The sequence below is a fragment of the Drosophila serrata genome, unplaced genomic scaffold (genome assembly GCF_035046125.1).
Source record: "Drosophila serrata isolate PLE 108 unplaced genomic scaffold, ASM3504612v1 contig_66, whole genome shotgun sequence".
Taxonomy (NCBI): domain Eukaryota; kingdom Metazoa; phylum Arthropoda; class Insecta; order Diptera; family Drosophilidae; genus Drosophila; species Drosophila serrata.
Window position 1 is genome coordinate 818,755 of NW_028256964.1, and position 26,237 is coordinate 844,991.

At 41.8% G+C, this 26,237-nt stretch overlaps 7 protein-coding genes and 2 long non-coding RNA genes across 19 annotated transcripts; 5 read left to right on the plus strand and 4 right to left on the minus strand.

The window, feature by feature from the left end:
• Positions 1-20: 20 nt before the first annotated feature.
• Positions 21-1,521, plus strand: LOC110179019 (uncharacterized). Its single transcript, XM_020946364.2, has one exon. It carries the CDS (start codon positions 78-80, stop codon positions 1,476-1,478), a length of 1,401 nt encoding a protein of 466 aa, XP_020802023.2. The 5' UTR covers positions 21-77; the 3' UTR covers positions 1,479-1,521.
• On the minus strand, positions 1,505-2,869 carry RpL10Ab (ribosomal protein L10Ab). 3 transcript variants are annotated; one of them, XM_086838104.1, is made up of 3 exons: positions 2,832-2,869; positions 2,140-2,505; positions 1,505-2,060 (listed from the first exon to the last, which is right to left on the minus strand). In XM_086838104.1, exon 3 carries the CDS (start codon positions 2,033-2,035, stop codon positions 1,568-1,570), a length of 468 nt encoding a protein of 155 aa, XP_086694230.1. In that variant the 5' UTR covers positions 2,036-2,060; positions 2,140-2,505; positions 2,832-2,869; the 3' UTR covers positions 1,505-1,567. The 3 variants fall into 2 exon arrangements, 2 of the variants coding, with proteins under 2 accessions (XP_020802046.1, XP_086694230.1); XM_020946387.2 differs by having other exon boundaries at positions 2,350-2,505.
• A 2,402-nt stretch (positions 2,870-5,271) lies between these two features.
• Positions 5,272-10,723, plus strand: LOC110179027 (NADH-cytochrome b5 reductase 3). Of its 5 annotated transcripts, none has more exons than XR_015272844.1 (5): positions 5,272-5,415; positions 5,476-5,737; positions 8,650-9,303; positions 9,372-10,218; positions 10,295-10,723. XR_015272844.1 is itself a non-coding variant. In XM_020946378.2 (5 exons), the coding sequence occupies exons 2-5, from the start codon at positions 5,714-5,716 to the stop codon at positions 10,465-10,467; spliced, it is 951 nt and encodes a 316-aa protein (XP_020802037.2). In that variant the 5' UTR covers positions 5,272-5,415; positions 5,476-5,713; the 3' UTR covers positions 10,468-10,723. The 5 variants fall into 5 exon arrangements, 2 of the variants coding, with proteins under 2 accessions (XP_020802037.2, XP_020802038.2); XM_020946378.2 differs by having other exon boundaries at positions 9,372-9,471; XR_015272849.1 differs by lacking the exons at positions 5,272-5,415; positions 5,476-5,737 and adding an exon at positions 7,641-7,927 and having other exon boundaries at positions 9,372-9,471; positions 9,944-10,218.
• On the plus strand, positions 5,744-7,303 carry LOC110179029 (serine/threonine-protein phosphatase 4 catalytic subunit). The gene has a single exon (XM_020946380.2). The coding sequence runs from the start codon at positions 6,187-6,189 to the stop codon at positions 7,111-7,113; it is 927 nt and encodes a 308-aa protein (XP_020802039.1). The 5' UTR covers positions 5,744-6,186; the 3' UTR covers positions 7,114-7,303.
• Positions 10,724-10,832: 109 nt separating the features above from the next.
• Positions 10,833-18,097, minus strand: CycA (cyclin A). Of its 2 annotated transcripts, none has more exons than XM_020946359.2 (7): positions 17,416-18,097; positions 16,668-16,867; positions 16,379-16,604; positions 12,504-12,727; positions 12,234-12,438; positions 11,930-12,177; positions 10,833-11,871 (listed from the first exon to the last, which is right to left on the minus strand). In XM_020946359.2, the coding sequence occupies exons 1-7, from the start codon at positions 17,614-17,616 to the stop codon at positions 11,736-11,738; spliced, it is 1,440 nt and encodes a 479-aa protein (XP_020802018.2). In that variant the 5' UTR covers positions 17,617-18,097; the 3' UTR covers positions 10,833-11,735. The 2 variants fall into 2 exon arrangements, with proteins under 2 accessions (XP_020802018.2, XP_020802019.2); XM_020946360.2 differs by having other exon boundaries at positions 16,668-16,864; positions 17,416-18,076.
• Positions 13,835-15,500, plus strand: LOC110179022 (RIB43A-like with coiled-coils protein 2). Its single transcript, XM_020946367.2, has 2 exons — positions 13,835-14,159; positions 14,220-15,500. Exons 1-2 carry the CDS (start codon positions 14,034-14,036, stop codon positions 15,237-15,239), a joined length of 1,146 nt encoding a protein of 381 aa, XP_020802026.1. The 5' UTR covers positions 13,835-14,033; the 3' UTR covers positions 15,240-15,500.
• A 139-nt stretch (positions 18,098-18,236) lies between the features above and the next one.
• Positions 18,237-20,637, minus strand: LOC147644924 (uncharacterized). 2 transcript variants are annotated; one of them, XR_015272850.1, is made up of 3 exons: positions 20,177-20,637; positions 18,861-19,242; positions 18,237-18,683 (listed from the first exon to the last, which is right to left on the minus strand). It is a non-coding gene; the product is annotated as an uncharacterized LOC147644924 (long non-coding RNA). The 2 variants fall into 2 exon arrangements; XR_015272851.1 differs by lacking the exon at positions 20,177-20,637 and adding an exon at positions 19,300-19,390.
• LOC147644925 (uncharacterized) lies at positions 19,785-20,163 on the plus strand. Its single transcript, XR_015272856.1, has 2 exons — positions 19,785-19,906; positions 20,016-20,163. It is a non-coding gene; the product is annotated as an uncharacterized LOC147644925 (long non-coding RNA).
• A 3,512-nt stretch (positions 20,638-24,149) lies between the features above and the next one.
• Positions 24,150-25,915, minus strand: LOC110179032 (RNA demethylase ALKBH7, mitochondrial). 3 transcript variants are annotated; one of them, XM_086838166.1, is made up of 5 exons: positions 25,473-25,915; positions 25,215-25,415; positions 24,963-25,159; positions 24,733-24,900; positions 24,150-24,672 (listed from the first exon to the last, which is right to left on the minus strand). In XM_086838166.1, the coding sequence occupies exons 2-5, from the start codon at positions 25,273-25,275 to the stop codon at positions 24,319-24,321; spliced, it is 780 nt and encodes a 259-aa protein (XP_086694292.1). In that variant the 5' UTR covers positions 25,276-25,415; positions 25,473-25,915; the 3' UTR covers positions 24,150-24,318. The 3 variants fall into 3 exon arrangements, with proteins under 3 accessions (XP_086694292.1, XP_086694291.1, XP_020802045.1); XM_086838165.1 differs by having other exon boundaries at positions 25,459-25,915; XM_020946386.2 differs by having other exon boundaries at positions 25,215-25,505.
• Between the last annotated feature and the right edge of the window lie 322 nt (positions 25,916-26,237).

The following is a 26,237-nucleotide window of genomic DNA, read 5'->3' on the forward strand; positions in this document are numbered from 1 at the left end:
CTTTTAAAGCACGCCAACAATCGATTTCTGTTATCGACAGTGCCATCGATGCTTTGCCACCACTATTGCTAAAAAACATGGAAGAATTAGAAAATATAAATAAAAACTTACTAAGTGCCTTGGCAAAGTTAAAAAACAGCCGGGGCCAGGGGGCCAGCGCGGACTTTCAGAGTCGCAAGGAGAAAATCGCCAAGCTGATCCGCCAGCACCTGCACCATGTGCAGTCCACCGTGGTCACCTTGCGGCGCAGGGCCCAGCAGAGGACGAGGCGACGATTGAAGATGATGCGTTCCTTTTTCATGCAACAGATGATGGAGATGCACTCCAACTACCTGCAAATGTTTGCCATGATGCGCCTAAAGCAGGCCGATGTCGATGATGATGAGGAGACCGAGGCCAGCGGGACGGAGGAGGTGGTCACAGCGACGGACTTCCCTGTGTTCGATTCCCGTTTCTTTGAGGACGTGATTCCCGAGCTGAGCGAATGGGAATTCCTGAGCACCCTTCATGTAACACGCGGCACCTTTGAAACGCTATGCAAGCAGCTGGCTCCCACTCTCAAGATGGCTGAGGAATTGACACGCAAGACGCCAACCATTTCGACCGCAAAGTGCGTGGCTCTGGCCCTTTACTTCCTGGCCGGCGGAGAGCGCCTCTCCCTGATCGCTGAGCGTTTTTCCGTGCCCCGGCCACGGACGATCAAGTGCCTGAAAGTCTTCTGCAATGCCGTCATGTCGACTTTGGGACGTGCTCTGCGCCAGCTGCCTCAGCATCCGGTGGACTGCAACAGTGTGGCGGAGGGATTCCAGCGCGAAAGCAACATGCCACCTGCCCTCATCGGAGTCCTGGGCGTCTGCTCCATTCCCATAAGAGCCAATGCTGGTGACGTTAAGCACTCCACCAGCGGTTCGGTGCTGCGCATGGAGTATCTGCTGGACGATCGCATGCTCTTCAGGGAGCTGCAGCTGGGATGTGGTGTTCGGGCAACGCTGGTGCCCATGTTCTCCCATGCGCCCAATAACCTCTCGACCCTGCCCAAATTCCGCATCAACGATCGGCCAGTTCCGGCCTTTGTGTTGGCTCCCGTTTATCAGAATTACCCCCTCCGTCCGTGGTTGCTGCAGCGCTACATAGATCCAATTGCCCCACACGAGCACGACTTCAATGAGGTTGCAGAGCACCTCCAGGAGCTAAGTGACTGTGCCCTGCATCGCCTCATGTCTCGCTGGAGTTTCCTCAGCCAGCCACTGGACATTAGCTTTCACACAGCGTCTTGCATCATCACCGCGGCCGCAGTGCTGCACAATCTGTTGGAGGAACTGAGCGAGCCCCATCTGCTGGAGTGGGGCAACGCAGTGGACGTGTCAAAGTTCCGGGCGGAGCCACTGCCGGACATCGTGTGCGAAGACAGACAAACAAATGCGGCGCTCGAAGTGCGCGACTTTCTAGCTAGAACCATAAGCTCCACCGAAATCTAACCCTACATCTTAATTAAAATACAGAGTTTTTAGTTACATTTAAGCAATGTAGCTTCTCCTTTATTGATAGATGTAAAAAAGAGACGCATCTAGTACAGACGCTGGGGTGGGCCCATGGAGGACTTCACGTGCAGGGAGCGAACGTTTTGCCAGTTCTTCTTCAGCAGCGACACCAAGAAGTTGATGGACAGGTTGACGTTCTGGGCGAGCTCGTCGGACTTCATGCCAACGTGGCCAACGGCAACAGACAGGCACAGCACCTTCTTCATCTGGAACTTGATGGTCGACTTGACCTCCTCGATCTTGCCGATCATGGACTCCTGATGCGACAGCAGGGCAGGGAACTTGCCGGCCTTGTTCAAGCCAGGGCCAAGCAGACGGGGAATCTGCTTGATGAGCGACTCGGAGGCCAGGAAGGCATCGTAAGACTTGGCCAGCTTCTTCACCAGCTTCTTGTTCTTGTTCAGCTTCTTGAGGGCCTCGGCATCCATGTAGTCGACGTTGTTGGCCTTGGCCTCGTCGCAATGCTGCTGATCGCCAAGGATGCACACCTTCATCTTGGGACGGGGGATGTGCTTCAACCTGCGGATTAACAGAAATGTCATCTGTTTAGACAGGAACCGGGCAACCGATTGGATGGGCAGGGGAGAGGAAAACTTACAAGGCCCACGAGGGAGCACGTTTTCGGAATTATTTAAAAAGGGGGACGGTGTCCATTACTGGAGACCTACTCAAATTTTAAAGACCCTGAGTGCAGGTCCGCCGAGCTGTGCCATGTGGCAGCCACATACTCGACTACCTGATGCCGTGGTAGACTCGGCCCCCGAGGGAGCTGCTCAACACACGTGCGCAGGTGATTTAGCCAACATACTTGACGGTGCCGGAGAAACGCTTGTCCTTCTGGGGATCGTAGTTCTTCAGGCCGATTTGCAGCTCCACCGTCTCCAGGAAGCCACGCTTCTTCTTGGCCGAAGCCTCCAGGAGTCCATTGACGCCCTCATACAGCGTGTCACGCGAAACTTTCGACCTGCAACGAAAAATGCAATTAGTTGCCTATTTCACGGTGAAACAATACTTAAAGCGCCTCGCGGAGCTTGTTTAACTGTCGAACAAATGCGCAAATAATGGCAGCCCACATACTAGTTGCATATTTAGCACAAAAATCACATTTACTTTTGCAATCATTTCCAAACTGATATGGACATGGAAAAAGGTCTAAAAAGCTGGTTTCTGATTGCCGAACTCAAGAAATATCCATCTGGGCATGACCACAGAGCCCCGGCCCAGCGCTCCACACTTAAATTAATTTAAAAACGTTGCCGATGCCACTTAATTTTTAAAAATTTTACTTACGCCATCCTCGCTGTTCAACGATTCGATTTTGAAAGAAAGAGATGTAAGGTTGAGCAGCAAGACATCGGAAAACTATCGATTGTCGATTGTCTAACATCTTACGTTTTTCTACACGTGTCCAGAACCGTTTTACACGTTTACATATAAATTGGGCAGAATTTCGAGCCTTTGGGGTCGAATTTTCATGTAGGAAGTAGAATTCCATGTGGAATTCAATGGAAGTAAAATTTGTTAACAGACCTGCTCTCATCCAGCGTAAATTAACAGAATTCTCTCTCGTTGGCTGTTAGGTTAAAAGAACTCTCACTTGGATGCTATCGGTCGCCGGTCGTTTTTGGTTGTTGAAAATTTATCATCAATATTTTGTTGGTTACTCTGAAGTCCGAAATTGTTATTACACCTTCCATTAAAGTAATTAAAAAGTACAAAGAACTTATTAAATTATAAATTAAAAATGGTTTAAGAACCGATCGTATCGATGCTTAATGTTAAATTAAAAAAAAAAAATTAAAATTATCAGTAAAAATTAGGTTTTTTTTAATATTTAAGAATTTTAATGATGCAAACCCTTGTAAAGTGTTCAGACGTCAGCAATGAATAAGAATAATTTTAGCCGCTTAAAACATATTCTAAATTCCGAATTTTTTCAATGACCTTCTTAAAAAATATAAAGTTAATGTTTAAAAAGTCATTGCTAAGTAGGTAATTTTACTTATATTTATTTTTTTTTTATTTATTAATTTGCATATCAAATAAAAAATATTAATATAAACGAAATTAACTGAATTACTGAAAATATCGGCAATGTATCATATTAGTCAATTTGTAAATTTACCACAAAACCCAGGCGCAAGAAGTTCATAAACTTATTAAATGCTCCTATATAGTCTTTAAATATTTAAAACTACTCTTTTAACAATTAAAAAGATTAATTTATTAATTTACAATTTGTTCTGGCTTTGCAATCCTTCTGTCGACATATTCAGCGACCCCGTATTGAATGAAAATATCGTGTAAGGAAATCGTTATTTTTATTTTTCGGATTTTCTCAGTAATTCAGCATTTAGTCGTTGAAATAATTAAGTAATATATAAACGGATGTAAAAATAATCAAATTGTCAATGTTTTATTATGAATTAATAATAAATTTAAGGCAATTTTAATTTGAGACTATTAACCTCGATGTTTCCCTAGAATGGCAACGCCACGTTTTTTAGGGAAAGAACTTTCATCTGGCAACACTAGAATTGTACAAAGAACTTATTAAATTATAAATTAAAATTAGTTTAAGAACCGATAGTATCGATGCTTAATTTGTAAAAAGATCGAGTAAATTGATAATGGAAAACATCGATTTTGTGCCAGCTCTAGATGCCAGCCAAGTCAAGTTAGAGATGTGAGTACATCATAGGAGTGGCACTATCGAAGTTTTTGGATTATCACGATACTGGCGAAAATAAAATTTAATAAATTTAAAATCCACCATTTTCGCTAATTTTTTTTTCATTTTTAAAGAAAAAAAATAAACAGAAATTTTAGGCAATGTAATAGCATCGAAATTGTGTTACTTATAATTTTAATGAAATAAAATAATAATATCAAGGTCTTAGCCATAATTAAGTTAAATTTGAACATAAAAATTTAAAACTACTGAAAATTTCGGTAAACGTATCGGCGATATCAGAATTAATTTTACTTATATGTTCTTGTATTTGGTATATAAACTTTCACGTTGAATTTTAACATTGGATGTATAAAAAGTTTTTTTTTGAATATTTAAGAACTTGCTTGATACAAATCCTTGTAAAGTCTTCAGGGAAATATCAGCAATGAATAAGGATAATTTTAGCCGCCTAAAACATATTCTAAATTTCGAATTTTTTAAATGACCTTCTCAAAAAATAAAAAGTTAGTGTTTAAAAAGTCATTACTAAGTGGGTAATTTTACTTTTTTTTATTTATTAATTTGCATATCAAATAAAACATATTAATATAAACGAAATTAACTGAATTACTGAAAATATCGGCAATGTATCATATTAGTCAATTTGTAAATTTACCACAAAACCCAGGCGCAAGAAGTTCATAAACTTATTAAATGCTCCTATATAGTCTTTAAATATTTAAAACTACTCTTTTAACAATTAAAAAGATTCATTTATTAATTTACAATTTGTTCTGGCTTTGCAATCCTTCTGTCGACATATTCAGCGACCCCGTACTGAATGAAAATATCGTGTAAGGAAATCGTTGTTTTTATTTTTCGGATTTTCTCAGTAATTCAGCATTTAGTCGTTGAAATAATTAAGTAATATATAAACGGAAGTAAAAATAATCAAATTGTCAATGTTTTATTGTGAATTAATAATAAATTTAAGGCAATTTTAATTTGAGACTATTTTTATTCAACCTCGATGTTTCTCTAGAATGGCAACGCCATGTTTTTTAGCGAGACAACTTTTATCTGGCAACACTAGTATTGCCGCTTTTTGGAGCCAAAAGAGAAACAAATTTAGAATTTACAACAAATTAATTTCTTTAAATACTGTCCGAGTGCCTGTGAAAGAAGAGTATCCGTAGCTGTGTAAATATATGCTAGTCATGATTTCAGTAGCTCCATTTTAATGCATGTCTTTCTTTACAGCCAAGCTTCTGGTTCCAATAACCGTGGAAAGAGAACGGCACGCTGAGAAGAGTACCGCGCTCTCTTCGAGATACACCTACTGAGAGTGCGTGGAAATAAAAACATTGCTTTCACTATCTTCGCGAGATAGTCTGCATTTTAAGTTTAGTCGGCATCAAGTAGATATAAAAAAGTGCGTTGCAACTGGCAAGTTATATAAGCGGATTAAAGCCGCGAGTGCATTGATTTTCCACGGGCCATGGCGCGCCTCATCGAGAGCAATGTAAGTTGACTGGAAAGAAATTATCCAACTCGCGGCTGCTGTTTTTACATAACTCCTTGGCTCCCATCTCCTACGCTTCCTTCACCTTGTTATTTCTGGCATTTCATAATTGCCACGAGATGATTTTTTCTTTTGGCCAACTGCCCAAGTGGTTTTGCATTGGTCAACAGTGATGGGAACCAGATACTAGGTACTTCTATTCAAAACACCAAAAGATACCTTACAAACGTACCGAAAGAATCTTGTATTGAAAATTGTGATTATGTTTAATCAATATGAATATGCACCTGGTTATACGCTGCAACGTTAATCAATATTTATAAACACATGTGTAAATGTACCTCGTACCTAGCCTAGGTAAACAAAATTAGGCGTATCTTTCCCATCACTGCTGCCCAGTGACGTCGTCGTTTTATAAATAGTGGTGATGTCCGTCTAGTGACCTGAGCATGAGCGATGCAGATCGTCTGGTGGCGAAGCTGCGCCAGGTGCCAGTCCGTCTGCCCACGGAGGCGGAGGTGCGCCGGCTGTGCCGCTCACTGGGCGACTTGCTCGCCGCAGAGGCGAACCTGCTGAGCCTGCAGAGTCCGCAGATCGTGTGCGGGGACATCCACGGTCAGTTCGAGGACCTCCTGCACCTGCTGGAGTTGGGCGGAGAGGTCGGTCAGCACCGTTATTTGTTCCTCGGCGACCTCGTGGACCGGGGCAAGAATAGCGTGGAGACCTTCCTGCTGCTGGCAGCGCTCAAGGTACAAAATCCCGGGCATGTGAGCCTGCTTAGGGGCAATCACGAGTGTCGCAGCGCCACACGAGCCTACGGATGCTACGAGGAGTGCCTGGCCAAGTACGGCTCTCCGAATGTCTGGAGGATGTTCTGCCGCGTTTTCGATCTCCTGCCACTGGCTGCGATTATAGATGGAACGGTTTTTTGTGTGCACGGAGGCCTCTCGCCGGACATCCAACAGCTGGATGAGTTGCAACGCCTAAATCGCTACCAAGAGATCCCCGACAGTGGCTCTATGGCGGATCTACTCTGGAGCGATCCGCAAGAGGCAGCCGGATGGAAGGCATCTCCTCGCGGTCACGGTCAACTCTTTGGCGGCGATGTGGTGGCGGAGTTTCGTCGCCGGAATGGCATATCCCTGATTTGCCGGGCCCACCAGCTGGCCCAGGAGGGCTATCGCTGGCACTTTGGCCACCAGCTGGTGACCATTTGGTCGGCACCCAACTATTGTTATCGCTGTGGCAACAAGGCGGCCCTCATGCGGCTGCATTCTGGCGCGGATTATGCCTTTGAAGTGTATGAGGCGCGGGCCCTGCACAGCAATCCACAGCCGAGGAGACCCAAGAAGCGATGTCGCCAGTTTTTCCTGTGATGCAATCTCCAATCCCAAAGATTCTCCAAAAGTTAATTAAAACCAAAGACAATGTCAAGTTCAACGCAACAAAGCAGAGAGGCAATCAGCTGTTGCGGCTAGTCAGAAACCCACACACTCTTAAATAATAACTCTGCCATTCCACGATTCTCTTAATCAATAAACAGTAATCTCAGTATTAGTAAACCCAGGTAGACTCAGCTTTTCTCTGGCGGTCCCTCTCTCAGTGCCTTCTACTCCCTTATTTTATGTTATCTCGGCTCTCTTGAAACGGGTTCCATACAGTAGTGTCTAAAGTAATAGCACTGCTTCACCAAGGAAATTTCAATTAATTCTGTCTGAATTTTCTAAAGATTTTCGTAATATAAATTTTCGTAATTTATGGAATTTAAAAATCATATTGGATCTATTAACATGATTATATTTTTTTTTAATTCCTAGTATAAAAACCTGATAATCAAAATAGGTACTACACTTATAAACAGTCTTTTTGGCAATGTCATGGAAGTTGTGATTTGTTAAGTTTCACTTACTTCCCTGACTAGTGCTGACTGTGATGACTGTGCATCTTGCTCATCCAAAGAGAGTGGAAAGGGGCTGATGCGAAGAGCGGAAAGTTTTAGCGGCACGTCCACGCGACGACTTCATTTCAATTGGAAATCGGAATCGTGCGCGGCTACACGCGATCAAAGAAATTCACCTGCTTTCCAGTCCCACGCGCAATTCAAATTGGAAATTAGTCAAGGCAACTCAGAACCAAAATTCCGACAAGTGATTATTAAAAACAAACAAACATAAAATGACCGAATTTGACGTAAGTTCCAGTGCCCTTCCGTGAACAATTTCTCTTTGCCACTTTTCATTACTCTTTCCATTGCTCGCTCTTTTTGCCTGAGCTCTCTGTTTGTGAGGAATGTAGTGAATGTGACGTCATGGTTAATAACTTGCTAATGCAATATTCAGGGTCACCCCTGATATGGGGCCAAAGTTTGATGTCTCAAGCTTTTAACCTCAATCAGTTGCAGGTTTTTTGCGGCTTCGCAGTCTCAAACACAGCTGAACTCGATTACTATCTCGGGTGTGGGTTTATTTTTGTTGTTTTCTTATCACGCCAACTGTCTGGCGGTGGTTTCCACTGACCATCGTGACCTTTCATCCGTCTAAATCCCACACAAAAATAGTATCAAGTCCCTTTTTTCGATTAGTAATGCTGCTTAAGGTCTAATTAGCAGCCTGCGAATTGTAAATAACAAGTTAAATTGTTATTAAAACAGTTTTCCCACGAAAGAAATGTGATATCACTTGAAAAATGCAATTCATGCATATAAAGGCTTCTTAAATTCATGTCTATATTTTAATTACGTAAGCTTATCAGCGTATTATTTTATTATCAATAGCTGTAATCTGTCTTAAAATCACGCTATTACCTTCCCGGGTCAATCTGAAACGATTCTATAATATTAGTTGTTTACCCGTAAAGCGGTTTATAAATAAAGGTATAATTTGAACTTTTTACAACTTATTTTTCCTTTGCAGTTTGTACCAATCGCCGTGGGCGTAGTCGCTGTGGTTGCCGGAGCTCTTATCGTCCACTATCTGCTCAACAAGAAGTCGACAAAACCGCGACGAGAACCCAATAGAACCGCTCGCCTGCGCACTCTGGTAGATCCCAATGACAAGTACCTGTTGCCGCTCATCGAAAAGGAGGTGCTCAGCCATGACACCAGGCGGTTCCGCTTTGGATTGCCGTCTAAGCAGCATGTCCTTGGCCTGCCCGTTGGCCAGCACATTCATCTAATTGCCACTATCGACAATGATCTTGTTATCCGACCGTATACGCCCATTTCATCCGACGAGGATGTGGGCTATGTGGATTTGGTGGTCAAGGTTTACTTCAAGGACTCGCATCCCAAGTTCCCAGCTGGCGGCAAGATGACGCAGCACCTGGAACAGATGGAGGTGGGCGACAAGATCTCCTTCCGTGGCCCCTCTGGTCGTCTGCAGTACCTTGGCAACGGCACCTTCTCGATCAAGAAGCTACGCAAGGATCCGCCCAAGCATGTGACCGCCAAGCGGGTGAACATGATCGCTGGAGGCACTGGCATCACACCAATGCTGCAACTGGCCAGGGAGGTGCTCAAGCGCAGCGATAAGGATAAGACCGAACTGGCACTGCTGTTTGCCAATCAGGTTTGTGATTAATTAGTATTACTTATCAATTTTAAACTATTATTAAAATTATGATTATTGTTTTACAGAGCGAGAAGGACATTTTGCTACGTGAGGAGCTGGATGAGCTGGCACAAAAGCATCCTGACCAGTTTAAGGTCTGGTATACCGTCGACAGGGCAGCTGAAGGTGAGCTCCAGTATTTTCAGAATTGTAATGGTGTCCGTCCCGTGTTCGAGTTCATCAGATCATATCATTTCATCATGCTGAGATGGCTGGCTATAGACTATTTTGAAATTTTGTACAGCTCTAGAATCAATTTCAAAATTACGACTGATAAAATCCTGTCGTTATGTATTTTATTTTTTGAAATGTTGGTTTTAGAATATGAATTATTATTTAGAATTCGATTTATTTCGTTAATTTACATCGATTAGAATATTCCTTTGAGAACACTGCACCAATCTTTTCCTTGACTTGAGAATGTTAAACCTAGGTAGCTTCATTCGCATGCAGCATCACCCATTCGTCTCCACAATCACTGATCGATTAGTGCCAACATGTGCCAATCATCTATTATGTTAAGAATCTTGTGTCTTGTGCCCCTCGCCACATGCTGCTCTCAAACGGATGCCGCGAACGGGGAATGCACGGTTCATAGCCTGGTCCTACAATACGGGCCACGTTAATGATGAGATGATGCAACGGCATCTGTATCCACCGAATGCGGATACTCTCTGCCTCCTGTGCGGCCCACCGCCCATGGTCAACTATACGTGTATTCCGGGCCTGGAGAGACTTGGTCACCGGGCCGAGCAACGGTTTAGCTATTAGGATTAGCACAGCTCCAGCTGGCAAACTTCATATATAGTTTCTGCCCATTAAGTTTTGCTTTCATTTCACAAAAGCCAAGCCAGTGGGAAAGATTGTGTGCAGGTTGTCTCCATCTGTTACTCGTTTATATTTTGTTAACTTCCTGACTACAATTTTTACTTAAATCTGTATTATCCAGGCTGGCCCTACAGTGTTGGCTTCATCAACGAGGACATGATCGCCGCCCACCTGCTACCCGCCAAGGACGACACAATTGTGCTGCTCTGCGGCCCACCGCCCATGATCAACTTTGCCTGCAATCCGGCTCTGGACAAGCTTGGCTACCATCCGGACCCTCGATTCGCCTACTAAAGAAAGGAGAACGCCCAAGGCGCAAAATCATACGGAAAAGAAGAATTTGCATTTCGGTTTTTGTCCATTTCCTCTTCATGAATATCCGTTGCTCTCGAACCAGAAGCTCATCTCACCAGTGGATACCCAGAATTCTTTGATATTGCGACTCGGGAACGGTGTGATTGATCGCAGAGCGAGTGCAACAACATCGATACCAATTGTTGTAGTTATTTTTTTATGATTTGTGAATAAACAAATGTTGAAAAGACGGTAACAAGTTATGTGGGTTTCGTTTTTGTAAGCCCCAGAAAGGGGAATAGTAATATCCTCGAAAAACTCTCATTCCTTAGCTTAATCCCAAACACATATGTAAAACAGAATTATTTTGTGCTTGACTTTCACAATTTTATTGAATACAATAGGTATATGGTATATACGGTCTGCGAGAGCAAAGCACTCGGCAATGCAATTACATTGAGTCAAATTACATTAGTTAGTAAAATTATAATTTATGTTAGCGTAGTAAAACCTCGTGAAATCTCTCTCGGCTTCTGCATTTAACTAGTGCGCTGCTTGTGCCATCAGCAACATGATTAATCCACCCACCCACACGGAAGATTAGACTAAGTTTAATAAACATTTAGTAAGCGTCATTAGATTTACGTGAACACGAGTTGAGCGCAGCATTTGAAACGGATAAGGACGATTGGTGTACAAGTGTGTGTGTGTTTGCGTGTCTGTAGAATGGCTTTGCAGAGTGTCTGTTTGGTAAATCGACATATATTTCTTGTTGCGTGGTTCACAGAACGTTTATGGTCTAATAGTTAGTATATATATATATATAAATATGCGTTTAAGTAGGTATAATTTCCAGAGTTAGCTGTACCTGCTAAAGACACGTTGTATACATCCAATATGGTTCATTTTATAAATACATAAAAATACATTAGTTGATGGTGGTAAAAACATAAAATATCGGTCTGCGGACTGCCACTATGCTAAATTTAAGTTTTCCAAGACTGCGGCCGTTTCTTCTGCTCTTATGGTTGAAGCGGCAAGCTCTCACCGTGGACAGGTGTAAATTTAGCTCGTTTTAAGTTGCGTTTATATGGCATTCATATAAAATTGTCCAGTACTTGTAACGGGAGCTTGCCCATTGATCAACCAATGCTGAGCAGAATTCCGGCGGAGATTTCCTTCTTCAACTTAAATCTACAAAATATTACATGGAAAGACTAAACTACAATACAATTTGACCATGGCAGGGCAGTGGCATGGCAAAACACTTAAAACTTATAAAACAAATTCTCATTCTGCTCCTCGATCTTCTCCTCACTTTGCTTGGCGTTGTACGACTGACAGAGCTGCTCCAGATCCTCCTTGGTCAGCTCAATTGCCTCGATCGTGGCTACATTTTTGTACCTATTGGGAAATTAAATTAATTTAGTATGTTTCTTTTTTAAAATTCTTAATATCTTACTTGTTTCTATTGTACTTTTCCCGCATTGCCTGCGTGTTGAGGTCCTTTGCCGATTTGTGCATATGAGACAGCTGGCGGACCACGGTTTGCAGGTCCTCCAGCTTGTAGGTAGTGATCTCCTCCAACTGCGGTGTCCACATCTCCATGCCCAGAATATGACGCGCCAAAGCAAGCGAAGCAGATGACATCACCGAGGGTAAATATACCATAAAGGTATCTCCATCCATCAGTGAGAGCTCCGAAATGTACTGCGCGGATGGGAATTGAGATTAAGGATGCCAGGAATAAAACTCTTAGGACTTACCAGCGTCAAGTACTTGAGTTTATCTGGCATGTCGCACAGCACCGCGTACGTATTAATAAAGACATAGGCAGTCGGTGTGCACAAATCAAAGGAGAGAATCTTCAGGATGACCTGCTCCATGCGCAGCACCTGCTTCTTGGTATAGCTGTCGTCGGTGAGGAAGACAAACTCACCCACCTCTGGTGGGTAGATCTCTTCGTATTTACTGTAAGTAAAAAAGGATTTTTAATTATTACACATCTCTAAAGTAAACAATTATTTGCTACTTACGAGGCAATGTACAAGGCTGCCGTGCCCACCAATTGCAACTTGGCGCGCATCACCATCATCAGGCTCAAGAAGCGATCCAGATACGAGACGGAGAGATATAGCGTCTCAGTGTCTAGCTTATACTCCTCGGACACTTCCACCAGCCAGTCAATCAGGATGGAGCGCATGTTATGATTGATGTCATTCTGCCTGCGCATATAGTGCGGCTTGGGGCGATGTTTCTTCTGCAAAATTCAGATTGATCGGACAAAGCGATTAGGTTAAGTCAACAAAATTAGTAAACTAATACTTTGTAATTACTACAGCAAACTTTAAGCAAGGCAAGAGACTCCCTCTTTCGCTTGGCATAAGCGAGATCCTAATCGTTAGCATACACACATTTCACACAAAATTGTTATGCTTGATGCTACCCGCAAGCGGCGTATTTATTTCCATGAATTTATTTATTTGGCGTCAAACTCTGGACTCATCTTTATACACAATATAAGCGTATCAGCTATTGATTACCTCGTAAATCATGAATAGAATGTAAGACTAAGATGAGTAATGTAAATACCATTAAATTACACATATAAAATAGTATGGCATTGCGCATCTTATTCGTTATATTGTCTTAGTCTCTTCTTATTCATTGGAATTCTTAACTTTCATGTAATTTAATGCACTAAAGAATTCTCTTTTGTTCTTTCTGAATATTATAAAATACTATTAAAATACTTAAATAAAAATAGGAATATAGGAATAGTTTTATAGCAAAATATACCTATGTAAATAGAATAGTAAGAAGTACCACAAATGTCCAAACCTAACCCAAATTCGATGTAGCCAATGCCACAGCAAGCAACTCCCGTGGGAGAAGGCATTGGAGTGGCCAGCAAAAGCGAGGGAATCAAATTTACCAATTTTTATTTGTTTATTGGTTATTTCGTGGTACGTGAGCAGCATATTCAAATTCCCAGTTCAAACGTGAAAATCTTTTGGCCAATATCGTCTATATATGGCCAAATATGTACATTAGGTGTTTATTTAATGGTCGCTTTAACGATTATTGGACACGTCAAGCGCCGGGCGTGTGCGGCCTTTTCAGAAAAGGCAAAGGAACGAAACAGTTAAGGCCATTTTGCGAAAAAGAAAGCCAAAAAAGTACACTCTAGGCTCTGAGTTAAAAATTACCCACTTTTAAATTAGGGTAATAGTTTTGGATTAAATGAATTAGGTACAACAAAAAAATACTCATAACTATTATTAATTTGTTTAGTAATCTATTTATCCATTTCCTTGGCAATTAAAGGAATCCAAGACAACTCAAGTGCCCAACCCAATAACTAAATAAACTGGATATAGATGCGAGAAGGCCAATAACAAATAAACTAACTAGACAAGCTCACCCGGCAACCCGGCAAACAAACTCAACCGAAACTCAAATACACATATATTCGTTTCTTTTCTTCAGTCCAGAAAAGCATATAAGTTTTTCAGACCTACCAGGAATATAAAATAACCTCCAACCTATTGGTAAAATACGGCAAGATGACGCTCAAAATCGGAATATGCACCAAGCAGGACCTCGACGAGGCAATGAAGGTGCAGAAGCGCGAGCAGTATGAGGAGGAACGCAAGCGGCGCATCTTCAATGCCAAACAACGTCTCTATGGGGTGAGTGTAATCCTGGAATAAAGATATGCCCTCCATCTAACCATCCATCCTCCCCTGTAGCTCGATATAGACATGCTGGAACGCCAGATACTGGAGAAGAAGAAACAAAAGAGCATGCAGCTGGAGTGCGACAAACGGTTCGAGGACCAGGAGCAATTGCAGAAGCGCTTAATCTCGGCCCAGGCCAAGGAGCTGGAGAAGAAACAGCGTGTGGCGGACTCGGATCTCAACTACTATCGCTGTCGGTATCAGCGAATGGAGCAGCGTCGCGAATTCGACTTGAATGACCCAAACTATCTGAAGAAGGCGCGTCCTACTCGCGTCGCCGACGATGACATCACTCTGGGCGTTTCTAGTGCACAGATTTTCCACGGCGAGGATCTCTACAATTCGGATCGAAAGGTGCGGCAGCGGGATCAGCAGCGTGCCTGGCTAGATCAGCAGGTTCAAGAGCGAAAGCGGGCTGAAGATGCACGCAAGACGGCAGACAACATGCTGATGGAGAACCTCGGCTGCCGAGACAAGCATCTGGAGGAGATGGCCAAGTCAGATCACCTGATGCGCAACCAGGTGATCCAGCAAGTGCGCCAGTTCAACATGAATATGGCCAAGCAGAAGCAATTGGATCGCGAGCGGGAGAAGCGCGAGAAATACGAGGACGACATGGCTGAGATCTACAACATGCTCTCGAGCGACATGCTCACCGAGAATCCGGATGTGGCCCAATCACGCACCGATCCGAACAAGAAGATTGCCTTCATGTATCGCGGCATGACGCCCGAGGAGCTGCGTGTCTTCCGCTTGGGTCAGGAACAGCAGCTCACTTTGGCCACTCAACGCAAGACCGAGGCCCAGATGATGGACAAGCAGTGGGAGCAGTATGCCATAAATATGGATCGCACTTTGGTCCTTGGTCATATCGAGGACGAGCGACGACGCAAGGCCCAGTTCGATGAGCTGATGCGAGCCAATGCCAAATTGGCCGTGGAACAGGATCAGCAGCGTAAGGATGCTCTGGCGGCCTTGAGCAATGCCGTTTCGGATGAATTTTATGATCAGTTTAACAAGAACTCACGTTAGTTAGTATCTTTTAAAGCAAGAAAATGCAATATTAGAGAAAATTCTATTTGAACTGGACCGGTGGGTGACCTGGACGCGATTGGGAAACGGCCTCAACAGCAGTTTAACCAAACTCAGTATGTGAGGCAATTTCTCATGCGTGTCGAGGATACTTTAGAAATTCCACGGGGTTCTGTTTTAAGACCATTTCAATATAAATTTCAATGTTTACAATTGGTAAATCCAAATTAATAAACCAAAGCAGCTTAAATACATAATATATATTAAGGCAACGCAATTTATAAAAGAACCAAAGCAAAACAAAGCTCTGAAAAGGAACCACACCAATTAGCTGCAAGTCAAATTACATTATTTCTGTGTGGTGAATGAAGGTTATACAAACTCTTAAGCAATGCAATGACAAGACGCAAAAGAGTCAATATAACCGAAGGACCAGATGCACATTTTCGCCTCGGTAAACATGTGACGCTAAACGAAGACCAAGGGAAGAGCAGGGAATCTACTACTGCTGCTACCCAGGCAGCGGCGCGTGAAAGGAATGCCACATTAGGGTGCGACTTAGGGTCCGTTCGTCTTCCTGTTACCTCTCACCCCACCTCCATCTCTTAGAGAAATTACGTCTGCCTTGCCTGCCTTGCATGACAACGTACACACATGGCAGGCAACACACTCGAGGGGAGAATCCCTTGGTGGTATCTTGATTTTTCTTATCTCTATCTATAAAGTTATATACGTTTTGTATTATAGTTAGAAGCCAGGCCACTTTAGGCCATGTTTTTATCTCATAATACACTTTGCTAAATATTTCCCTTTACTGTAAGGGTTTTAAACCCTATACTCCGAACTACTTTTACTTTCGATTGAATTTAAACTAAAACTAAACTAAATATTTATACCCTTCTAATTTTAGTCAGAAGCTTGTAAGGATTTATAAAGCAGATTTATAAAGATGAAAAAATAACTAGAATATGAAAGATTTCCGAATTAAAATTAATGTTTTTTGGTTTAGTTATAAATATTTTAAGCTTATCTATGATCGATTTCCGATTCGATCCTATAATTCAATTGCAAACTGCAAGGGTATATGAACTTCGGCATCCCGAAGATAGTTTCCTAGTTTTTATAGAAAAAAAGCTCACCTCGCTCTCCCGGAAATTGATGAGTATATCCCTCTGATACTGGACCACCTCAAAGAACCGCTCGCGATCATTGCGTGGCGGCAGCTCCTTGATTACCTCTCCGGGCTTGGCAACTGCTTCAATGCCGCTTACCTCGGCGAGCGAGCGATCCACCGACATGGGCGACTGGATGTCCGTGACGGACATGGGCGTGGTGTCCAGATCGCAGACAGTGAATTGCACACCGCTGGATGAAAATAAACAAAAGTAAAGGAAACATCAGGAAAAAGTCTATTCTAGCAGAACTTACCACTTTTCGGCGGCATGCTGGTTCTCTTTATCGGCCACAGAGGCCAGGGGTTTGCCCGGTGGGGCCACATGGGTGTCGAAGTTGTCCTCGTAAACGGAGAAGGTCTTAAATTGCTCCACCACGGGCACCACATTCGACTTCTTTGCTGCATAGTTGACATTTTCATCAGCATTCTGGACCTTTACTTCACGGAAGACCTGCTAAAGGAGGCATAAATATGCAATGAGTAAGGGTTAACAATTACAGCAAATGCAGCCTGCTGCCATTGCGCACTCTTTCTCTCTCTCTCGGTTCCCGTCTTTCTCTTTGGATCAATCCTGTTACAGGCGCTACTTCTGTTGTTGTTGTTGTTTAGTTGCGCGCCTTTCCTTGGCTTCCCAAGGAATGGGTGAGCGTGCGCTAATGTGTGTGTGTGTGTGTGTGTCGTGTAATTGCATTTGCTATTGCTGTCCTCTTTGCTCCACTGCTTTGTTCTTAGAAAAAGGCGCGCAGTCGACAGGCTGTGCCAATTTCTAGGTTACTTATAGGTTAGGCGCAAATAATTAGCAAAGGTTATCTGTTTAGTGCAGCCAAAAACAAAAATAATATAAAGAAATATGACCAAAAGGAGAGGGAGGACAGAAAACCACCACCACTGGTCGCACACACACACACATAAACGCAGATCCCACCACCATAAAAAAGATCGGCAGCTGCATTAGAATTTCTCGGTGCGCTATGGATTTTTCGTTTTTTCCCCGGCACTTACCGCTTTTCCGGACGGACGAGGCACATTCCCATTGTGATTGTTGTTGTTGTTGAGCACAGCGAAGTTGGCCCGTGGCGCAAGCGCAATTTTCTCTTTGCCAATCACGGCCAGCGGCTGCTTTGCGCCCCTGACTCCGGCCGGAATGGTTACGCCGGGATTCTCCTTGTTGTTGGCGTCCTGGTGGATCTGGAAGCTGGCCATCGTGTATACACCCCTTCCTTGGTTTTCCTCGCTGTATTAAAATGGAGATTTCACGCTTCTCTTTGCTTCTCTTTCGTCAAGCGTCGCCAAGTGCCCTCCTCCTATGTTGTTGTTTCTGCTGCTTTCTTATGCTCGACTCGACGCTTACACCAACACACTGACAGACATATGCTCAACGCACACACTCACAGGCGCAGGCAAATTTTATCATTAAAATTGACGCTCGTTGTACACTCACACACACAGTTGGGAACAGAATTCATTTGACTTTCAATTTCTACAGCCTTTTGCGTCACGGGAGCGGTGGAATTTGTATTCCTTGTTTGGCTACGCTCACACTGACCACACTTGTACTTTTTACTAGGCAGCACCGACGCGGATGCTTCACCTTTTGCTGATCGCGTTTGAAAGTTTGAAAAGAAATGAGAGATTTCGAGTTTTTCCCGGTCCTATAGAGGCTGGCAAGAATCGGAGCACTATCGATACTATCGATGTTATATCGATGTGCTCTTCAAAACATCGATTTCTTTTTGCACTATCGATATATCGTCGGTAACACTCGATCACGTGGCGCTGCCAGACCAACTAAATATTTAAAAAATTCAAAAATGTAAAGAAAATTTACAGGTTGCATTTATTTTTATTTTTATTAATTTATTTTGCAAGTATAAACATGGGGACAAGTTATTGGGTTTACCAATTTACCACATTAATTGTATATACTCCTTCGAACTAGACTAGTCATAAAACATATTAATTAGAAGGTTTCTCTTTTGGAATTATAGTTATAGCTATCTAGTATAGGTCCTTGGATTTCCCTTATAAGGATTTCGAAAGGTCATGCTCTTTAAGCGCCTTTGTTTTTTGGGATAAAACGCCCGGGAAGGACACTTGGACCACGGCGCTGCAGATGCTTATCATTTGCACACAAGACAAAGCCCAGCAGGACTTCTGTCTTGGGCATTGTCCTGGCACCAACAGCAGGAGAACAGCGGGTTGCTGCTGGACATCTTGGTTCGTTGACCCAGTTGGATTCAGAGATGGAAAGGTACAGATTATCTTTTTACCTGGATAGGAAAGTGTTCAGGAAATATTTGAAATGTTTTAACTACTCTTTGAAGATGGGATTAATTTTTGTTATAATACTAACTCCAAACATGACAGACAACGGGTTCATTAAAAAATGACACTTTTCAAGGTACCAAATATTGTAAATATATATAAACTCTTAAGAAATGGAATACCTTGGTCCTAGTTATCCTTTTAGCATCACTGATTGCAATTTCCTGAGTACCCAGTGCGCGCTCAACATGCAATTTGTATGTATGACTTCGAGTCCATTGTCCTGCTACCTGAACCACGGAATGCTGGCCAAGACTGCGGATACGTGAGCGCTTGCATTTCCATTCTTTTTTGCAGATTTTCCCCTTACGCACACATGGATGGATGGATGACCATAACGCTCATTGTTTACGCATCTTAGTAGTTTTTTTTCTGATGTCGTAAGCTAGTTTCCGGGGCGGCAGTTGCACAAGATTTGTGACAGGACAAAAGATATATCCAGGACACCTTTTACTTTTCAGCTGTCCAAGAAAATTGATTTTCCCTAAGCTGCACAAACAAATTCTGTAGATAAATATAGAAATTAGTCTTGCAACGAGGGGGGACTGCATTTATGTTTACCCAGAATTTATAGAAATTTAAAATGTCTATAAAGAATTTCCAAAATGAACTATGAATTCTTTAACTTATACATTTATAAGCAACGTATAACTAAGCGCTTTAAGTTCCCTGACAACTGTGTGTCCGGTTACTAAGGATATTCCAGGACACATCTGGCTTCACTTTTCAGCTCGTGCCACATTTATTCGGGCTCCGAAAGTTTGGCAGCTCAGAGTGAGCTCCAAAACTATTGATTGACATCTCACTTGTTGTGGTGGTCAGGATGGAAACGCCGGGCAGGGGAACAGACTGGCGCCAGTTGGCTTTGAGGCTCTTGGTTAAACAATCGCACAGCCAGTAAAAAAAAAAACAAATAAAAAACGAATTAACCGCAGAGGGAAAACTTTCGACTCGGCCAACTGTTTGTGGCCTAGGAGAAATCAGGAGCAGGCCAAAACTGGAAATTGAAACAGCGGCCGCTGCAGAAAGTTTTAATCGCTGGGAAGACCAGATCTCCCTCCTGGGGGATTCAATCCAGCCTCCACAGTGTGGACCATCTAATGGGGATTAAAGTGTTTCTGTTTATCAAGTAAACTCAAGTTAACCCGTTTAAACACGCATCATTTCAGTGAGTTTCAGTTTCAAGAAACTATCTATTACATAAGAATTTGCTCTATTTCCAATTAATTTTTGTTTAAAGAATAATGCTAGTTTATTTTCAAATTGTTAATTTACAGGTTAACAATTAACACCTTAAGAGAAGATTCACAAAGAAAGCCCTAAATAATAGTTAAACTTTAAGTTCTACAATTTGGCGACAGAAAACAACACATCTTAACAGAAATAAACAGCTTTTTGAACGAAAAAAAGGCAAGGTATTAAGTATATAATGACTCACCTTAATCCAGGTCCAATTCGAAGCTGGGAAACTGTGAAAAATAATTACTTATTAATGTGAGTAATAGCGCCGAATCGTGGGGAACATAACGAACAGGCTGTGGCTCGTTTGTCGATCTCAGTTCGAAATAATCGTGATTAATGGCCGTGATTGCCGGCAGGTGACAGCAGTTCGCGAGCCTTGCAAAGGGAGGTGGGTTATGGTGGTCCCTGCAGGACAACAACAAAAAAATGACTTAAAAGTCTATTAAACATTTCTCAAGGACACATTGGCCCTGGCCCTCTCGTTGGTGAACATTTTTCACAATTCACGCAATTCCGGGGCATTGCGCAGTAAAAATTTATGCTCAATTAATCTCGGAATGCAGAGCCTGGGGAAAGGGAAAGGACAATCGATAGCCTCTATTCCCCAGGTCAATGATAATGAACGTGGGGCCAAGAGAGCTTATTTGATGAAAATTACTGCAAAAATAAAGGATATAAATGAGAGATAATTATAGGAGTTTTATTTTAAAGATAATTTATTTTGGATTGCCGAAAGAAATGTATTACTAGCAAGATTAGAGTACTTTTTAATACATTTTATTTTTGTTATTTAAAAAGGTTTTAAATTAAGAAGGACGTGTAATATTTTCCTTAAATTTTTCTCTGAGTGCATTCTCACCTGAGAACGGCTGCATTTCACAGGTTAATCCAGCAATGACATCTAGTGGGTAGCTTTGCAAAACTTAAGTAGGGATAATTGCAGGTCTGAAGTGATTTACTTAACGTATTAATTTCCGTAACCACTGTTCGGAGTACTGCATCCGAGGATTATTGAAATGTCAGGGTGCGAATTTGTGCATTAAGCTGCATGTCCGGCGCTGCCTCAGCTCCTGCCCCTGCTGCAGGATAATAAAGAAAGCGCTGGAAAAGCGCAGGAGCAACAAAAAAGGACTTCATTTAATTGGATTTTTTTTGCTTTTTGTCCTGCTGCCAAGAAGCGGTCCTGTTGCAGAGCAGATTCTGCCGCTTAAAAGAAAATATTTGGCAGCGAAAAAGTCCATGGAGAGGCGAAAATGTCCTCTCGAGTCCTTCGACAGGCGGCACAGGACAAAAGCCCTGCCCCAAGCGCATTTCTCGCTCTTCCACCCCGTCAATGCCTGAGTTCTGGTGAATTTCTGGGAATTTCTTAAAGCAAAACGGTGGAAATTTTATGAAACTAGGAGATTTTTCGAAGCAAAGTGTCTAAAAATTGTAAAGAGAATATTATTTTCTTAGATAAAAGTATTACCTTCAAGACAAAAAAAGATAAGAGGATACAGGTGTTCTAGTGATTATAAATTATAAAAGAAATTAAAATATAAATAAATAAAACATCAAATAAAACGCTTTCATAAACATCTGAGGTTGCTTATTCGGAAAGTGTTTGAAATACAAGTACCACCGAATGAGTTAAAAGTTATTTTAAATTTATTCTTACCCCTCAAGATACTTAAATACATATTTCCCCATTGTAACTCACTAAACAAAGGCCTGACCCTTGAAAAGACCTATTTTCTGGGGGCCAAAAACCCTTCGAGTGGAGTTCGGGAACTGCTTCAGCGAAATGAAAAACCCAAAGTTTCGCTCAACTTTTCGGGGGACCGAGAACACAGAGAAAGGGTGAAATTGTTACAAGTGGGATGGCAGGCAAATAATAATAATAATAATAATAAAAATAATAATAATATAGCAATAGCAATAACTGAAATAAAGGAGCTATGAGAGAGAAAAAAAAGTTACTTTGGGTATTGTTGCGGACTCTGGCTCTTGAAATTGTCGCCGAGATTATTGTTGTTATTTCTGCTGTTTCTGTAGCATTCAGTTGATAATTTGTTCAGAACTTCCAGTTGCCACTTTGTTGGTCAGAGGGGATTCGGGCTATGTGGGGGATTCCCCCTTTTACAGTTCCTACTGTGCAGATTTTAAGCCAAACTCCAGCTCTGTTCTGTTTCTGGGGCAAACAAAATGTTGATGGCTTTTTTATCGACTCACCTGCAGCAGGTGTATTTCTTCATCTGGCTTTCATTCCGAGCCACTCGAGTTGCCTTTTCCTCTTATCCTTCTTGTTCTGGAATCGCTCGTGTTTGTGTCCTTGCGTGTTTTAGCCATTTCACCCACTTGAGTCCTGAACAATGTTCAAAAGTTCTTAAACCGTTGATGAACTGAACACCTGGACAAGGTGGTCCACGTGAGCGAAAGAGCTAAAGTTGCTACTGACTATAACCCAACCGTGTTTGGGCTCATTCATTTGATCGGTGTTGCAACTTTGTTGACCATTTTAATACAAGCTAGATTAATGCTCAATTGATTTCTACTTTTCCATTACTTGTTCAAGTTTTCACTCGAAAGGGTATAAGATAAGGTGTTTCAAGTTTTCTTTGAACTTGCTTAACTTTTTTTGAAAAGTTCCCATTGATGGTCAAAAAATATCAATAGATTAGAATTGGAAATGACATTCTAATAATAAACATTAATAATTGTATCTTTCGTAAAGTTATTTTGTATTATTTTCTTAATCGTTAATTATTTTTCAAAATGAATTTAACATATTAAAAAATGAAAATACATTAAAATTTTTTGACAGTTTTATATAGTTTTTATATAGGAATAAAAGTTTTTATTCATTTAATAAATCTGCTTACTCAATTTAAAATTTAAGAAAATAAAAATTTTTGTCAAATTTTAAGAATTTTATATAAAATTTTGAACATTTTTTTAAAATTTATTTTTTAACCAAATATGACTGGATCGACTCGGCTGATCATTCTGATCAAGAATATATAAGATTTATTTGGTCGGAAATGGCGCCTTCACTGTATTTTAAGCATTTGACTAAAATTTTAGTACCCCGCAAAAGGTATAAAAATAACTCTTTTAAAAATTCACAAAGCTTGCGTATTTTGCAATCAAAATCCTGCTTCTTCCATAATCATTAATTTAATTGTGTGTAATCTGGACAATCGTGCGTGTAAGTGCTAGTAACTCTGATTTAAGTTCAGACAAACTAACAGCACTGGGGTTTGGGGCCCTAACAGCCTTGTGGATCCCGTTCTAACAGCGTAAGAGAAACTAACATAAAGAGGAGCTTTCACACCACCCACAGGCCGCCTCCTGGAAAATTCAAAAACCACAACAAATCGCATCAAAGTGCGAGAATGCTTTATCGCCAAATGATATCCGTCCTTCGCCTCGCCGTTCATCATAAAGAATGCGTATACGCAGTGGAGTACCTCCCAGCTGCCGTGTTGCTTATAAATTTATGACATCATTTGCAAATCGTCATGTTTTGTTATCGGGGCGCTGAAAATAACGCCCACAGATTTATATTTGCGCTGGGATTTGCGGCGATGTCTTCAATCTCCTGAGCAAATAAGCCAAGGCGATGCGAGAAACCCCTAATAAACAAACAAATGGGCTAAAAGGCGTCAAGCGTTGAGTAAACGAATGCCACTAACGCTGATTTGTTGTTGTTGCCGTTCGGCGCCCTTAACTTTTAATCAAGGATGCGAGCATCCTTTAACCCACTCTGACACTCCTTCAAGTACGTGTGTTTGTCTAGTCGCCTTTTCAATTCGCATTGCGAAAAGCCAGGAAAATCGAATGGAAAGTTTTACTGCTTCTCCGCCATGTTATTTAACAACTTGATGCATTTGAAACTTTAACTCCTAAACGAGTTGGTAAGCAAGGCGAGGTAGAAACTATTGCCAGGATATCGAGTTCTGTCTTTCTTGATTACTGGAAATTAACTTATTGACTGTAATTACTACAATTTGTCTTGACGAACTCAAGAACTTTCTTCGGAGGCTTGGCTCAATGCAGGAACTAAGCAATTAACAATAAATAGTTTCAAAATGAAAGAATTTAGCAAAGGTAGTATACAAAGCTAAAGGAAATATAAAGGAAAGCATATATAATCATATACATTCTCATTAAATCAAATTTCACTATTCTTAGCTTTCAAAAAATTAATTATTGAATTATAATAATGAGGGAATACAATTTGTGTTCCAATATTTACACAAAATACAAATCAGACTAGGAATACGTCGATAAATATTTGGGGTAAAAGTTAAACAAACATTTTTTCAACTCTTTTTAAGAGATGACCTACGCTCTGTCTCAAGGGTCGTTGCGACAAATGATGGAAATGCGACGTGTCTTTGGCACGGGCGTGCCCTGGAACTGTGAATGCTCCTTGGCCAGTATCTCGTGCGTGAAATTGTAGCGAGCCGTGTGGCTCATTATGTACAGGGAGCGTCGCGGGAGCAGCAGATCGGCGTAGAATTTGTTTTCCAGTGACGCCTCCTTTGGCTGGTGGCGATATGCAGCATCAGTGTCTGCATCCTTGGAGTCCGTTTCCCCTGCATCCGTCGTTGATTGCTGGTTCTGTTGATACCGCTGGGCATCCGTGCGTACGAGTCGCATGACACTGTCGCTCAGCAAACTGATGCCAGAGATTGTGGTGCCACAGTACTAACGAAGCATTTAAAATATATGTAAATTTAAGGCCTCTAAGGATAGATGTTCTCCTACCCTAGTACTATCCACATGTGGCTTGATTACACCATCGGGTGCCAGATCCAGGATGTGTATATATGGCATAATGGCGCCATCGAAGGCCACCTGACGCACGCGCTCCAGAACCTCTCGGTTGTGGGGGAACCACTTCTTACGCTCCGTCTCCCGGAAGCCATGAATGGCCTAAAGGATCTTTGACATTAAGGAAAGATCTTTCAATGTGTATTATATTAATTTTCTCTCACATCATCCCAGTGATCGAACTCGTAGCGTAGCCGACTCATGTAGGGCTCAATTTCCTCATGGAGCTGCTGCTCCTCCGATTCGCTTATGAAGTCCGTGATAATGCGCATGTGCAGGCGGAACTCCTGTTGCTCCTCTTCGGGCCACTTTCCCTTGAAGTCAATTAAGTGGTTGTTACCAATTTTGGTAATTTCCATAGCTATTATAAAGGGTAGCCTTGAATATCAGTGAAATCTTTAAGTATTTCCACTTACCCTGACGATGACAGCGTCTGAGAATCTGCCTAAGAGGTAGGCATTTGTTTAGGATTAGCATCTTTTCGAAGATTTCCGTAGAAACTTTATTGTTTTGAAAGTTACGTGCAATTTGCAAAAAATAATAAAGAAATAAAACCGGCAATCAGCTGTTTGATAATGGCATGGCGTTGCCACCCCGCCACCTGTCATCTGCAATCGCTGAAAACTGTTATCAGCCATTGGCCGTTAAATTTGAACTTACAGAAGCAGAATTACTTTTAAATGTCGTAAAATAATGCCTTAAATTTGGATATTTTTCTCATTCCCCTGCATGAAAAAATATTTATTTCTTGACACGAGCTGCATTGGCATTTTTCGCAATTTCATTGTGTTATATTTTTTTTTGCTTGTAAAGGTGCGGTAACTGTGTAAATGCGAACCATCGCCTCGGTTTCTTTTGCTTTTGTTTGAAACTTTTGGCCCGTGTATTGGCACAGTTTTGTTATTGTTTAAAAGTCTGCCTGCTGCAGACAGCATGGAAATTGAGTGGAAATTCATGCAGCCTGTACAGCAGTTAGTGGCGGAAGGGGGCACTAGGGTCATTTTCAATTTCGACAGTTGGTTCTCATTCGATGTTGTTTCTGAAGTGAATTCTGATTAAACCACATATCATATTTATTTTGTGGGAGCTCTAGAAGTTTATTTTATTAAATAGACTGGGTTTTTTGTAAATGACATAAATATTTTAAAATTAAATCCACAAGCAAATTTCACCAAACAAATCATTTCGATTAAGGTAGAGGGTAAAGGGTAACTAGGGATGCTGGGTGAGTACAAACATGGCAAATTCGACCAGTTCCCATGGGAATCAATTAAACACAATTCCACCATTTTCCTCATCTGCGGGAATTCACGAACCAAAAATCCACATTGCCATCAGAGGGTTGTAGAGTGAAATTTATTGGAAACATGGCAACACGAAACCTGACTAGAAATTCGGCAGTTCTGGGGGGAAAAGCTGAATAAAAAACAATAGCAATT

Bases quoted from the DNA above. Each gene is read 5' to 3' on its own strand.
- LOC110179019 (XM_020946364.2), top strand. From the start codon at position 78: ATGGAAGAATTAGAAAATATAAATAAAAACTTACTAAGTGCCTTGGCA.
- RpL10Ab (XM_020946387.2), bottom strand. The intron at 2,061-2,349 runs GTATGTTGGCTA...GTTAATCCGCAG, and splicing joins CGTTTCTCCGGCACCGTCAA to GTTGAAGCACATCCCCCGTC.
- LOC110179027 (XM_020946378.2), top strand. From the start codon at position 5,714: ATGGCGCGCCTCATCGAGAGCAAT. The intron at 5,738-8,649 runs GTAAGTTGACTG...TTTCCTTTGCAG, and splicing joins CGCGCCTCATCGAGAGCAAT to TTTGTACCAATCGCCGTGGG. The intron at 9,304-9,371 runs GTTTGTGATTAA...ATTGTTTTACAG, and splicing joins CACTGCTGTTTGCCAATCAG to AGCGAGAAGGACATTTTGCT.
- LOC110179029 (XM_020946380.2), top strand. From the start codon at position 6,187: ATGAGCGATGCAGATCGTCTGGTGGCGAAGCTGCGCCAGGTGCCAGTC.
- LOC110179022 (XM_020946367.2), top strand. From the start codon at position 14,034: ATGACGCTCAAAATCGGAATATGCACCAAGCAGGACCTCGACGAGGCA. The intron at 14,160-14,219 runs GTGAGTGTAATC...CCTCCCCTGTAG, and splicing joins CCAAACAACGTCTCTATGGG to CTCGATATAGACATGCTGGA.
- CycA (XM_020946359.2), bottom strand. From the start codon at position 17,616: ATGGCCAGCTTCCAGATCCACCAGGACGCCAACAACAAGGAGAATCCC. The intron at 16,868-17,415 runs GTAAGTGCCGGG...TGCCTCCTTTAG, and splicing joins CTCGTCCGTCCGGAAAAGCG to CAGGTCTTCCGTGAAGTAAA. The intron at 16,605-16,667 runs GTAAGTTCTGCT...ATTTTCATCCAG, and splicing joins CAGCATGCCGCCGAAAAGTG to CGGTGTGCAATTCACTGTCT.
- LOC110179032 (XM_086838166.1), bottom strand. From the start codon at position 25,275: ATGCTAATCCTAAACAAATGCCTACCTCTTAGGCAGATTCTCAGACGC. The intron at 25,160-25,214 runs GTAAGTGGAAAT...CCTTTATAATAG, and splicing joins CAGACGCTGTCATCGTCAGG to CTATGGAAATTACCAAAATT. The intron at 24,901-24,962 runs GTGAGAGAAAAT...AAGATCCTTTAG, and splicing joins AGTTCGATCACTGGGATGAT to GCCATTCATGGCTTCCGGGA.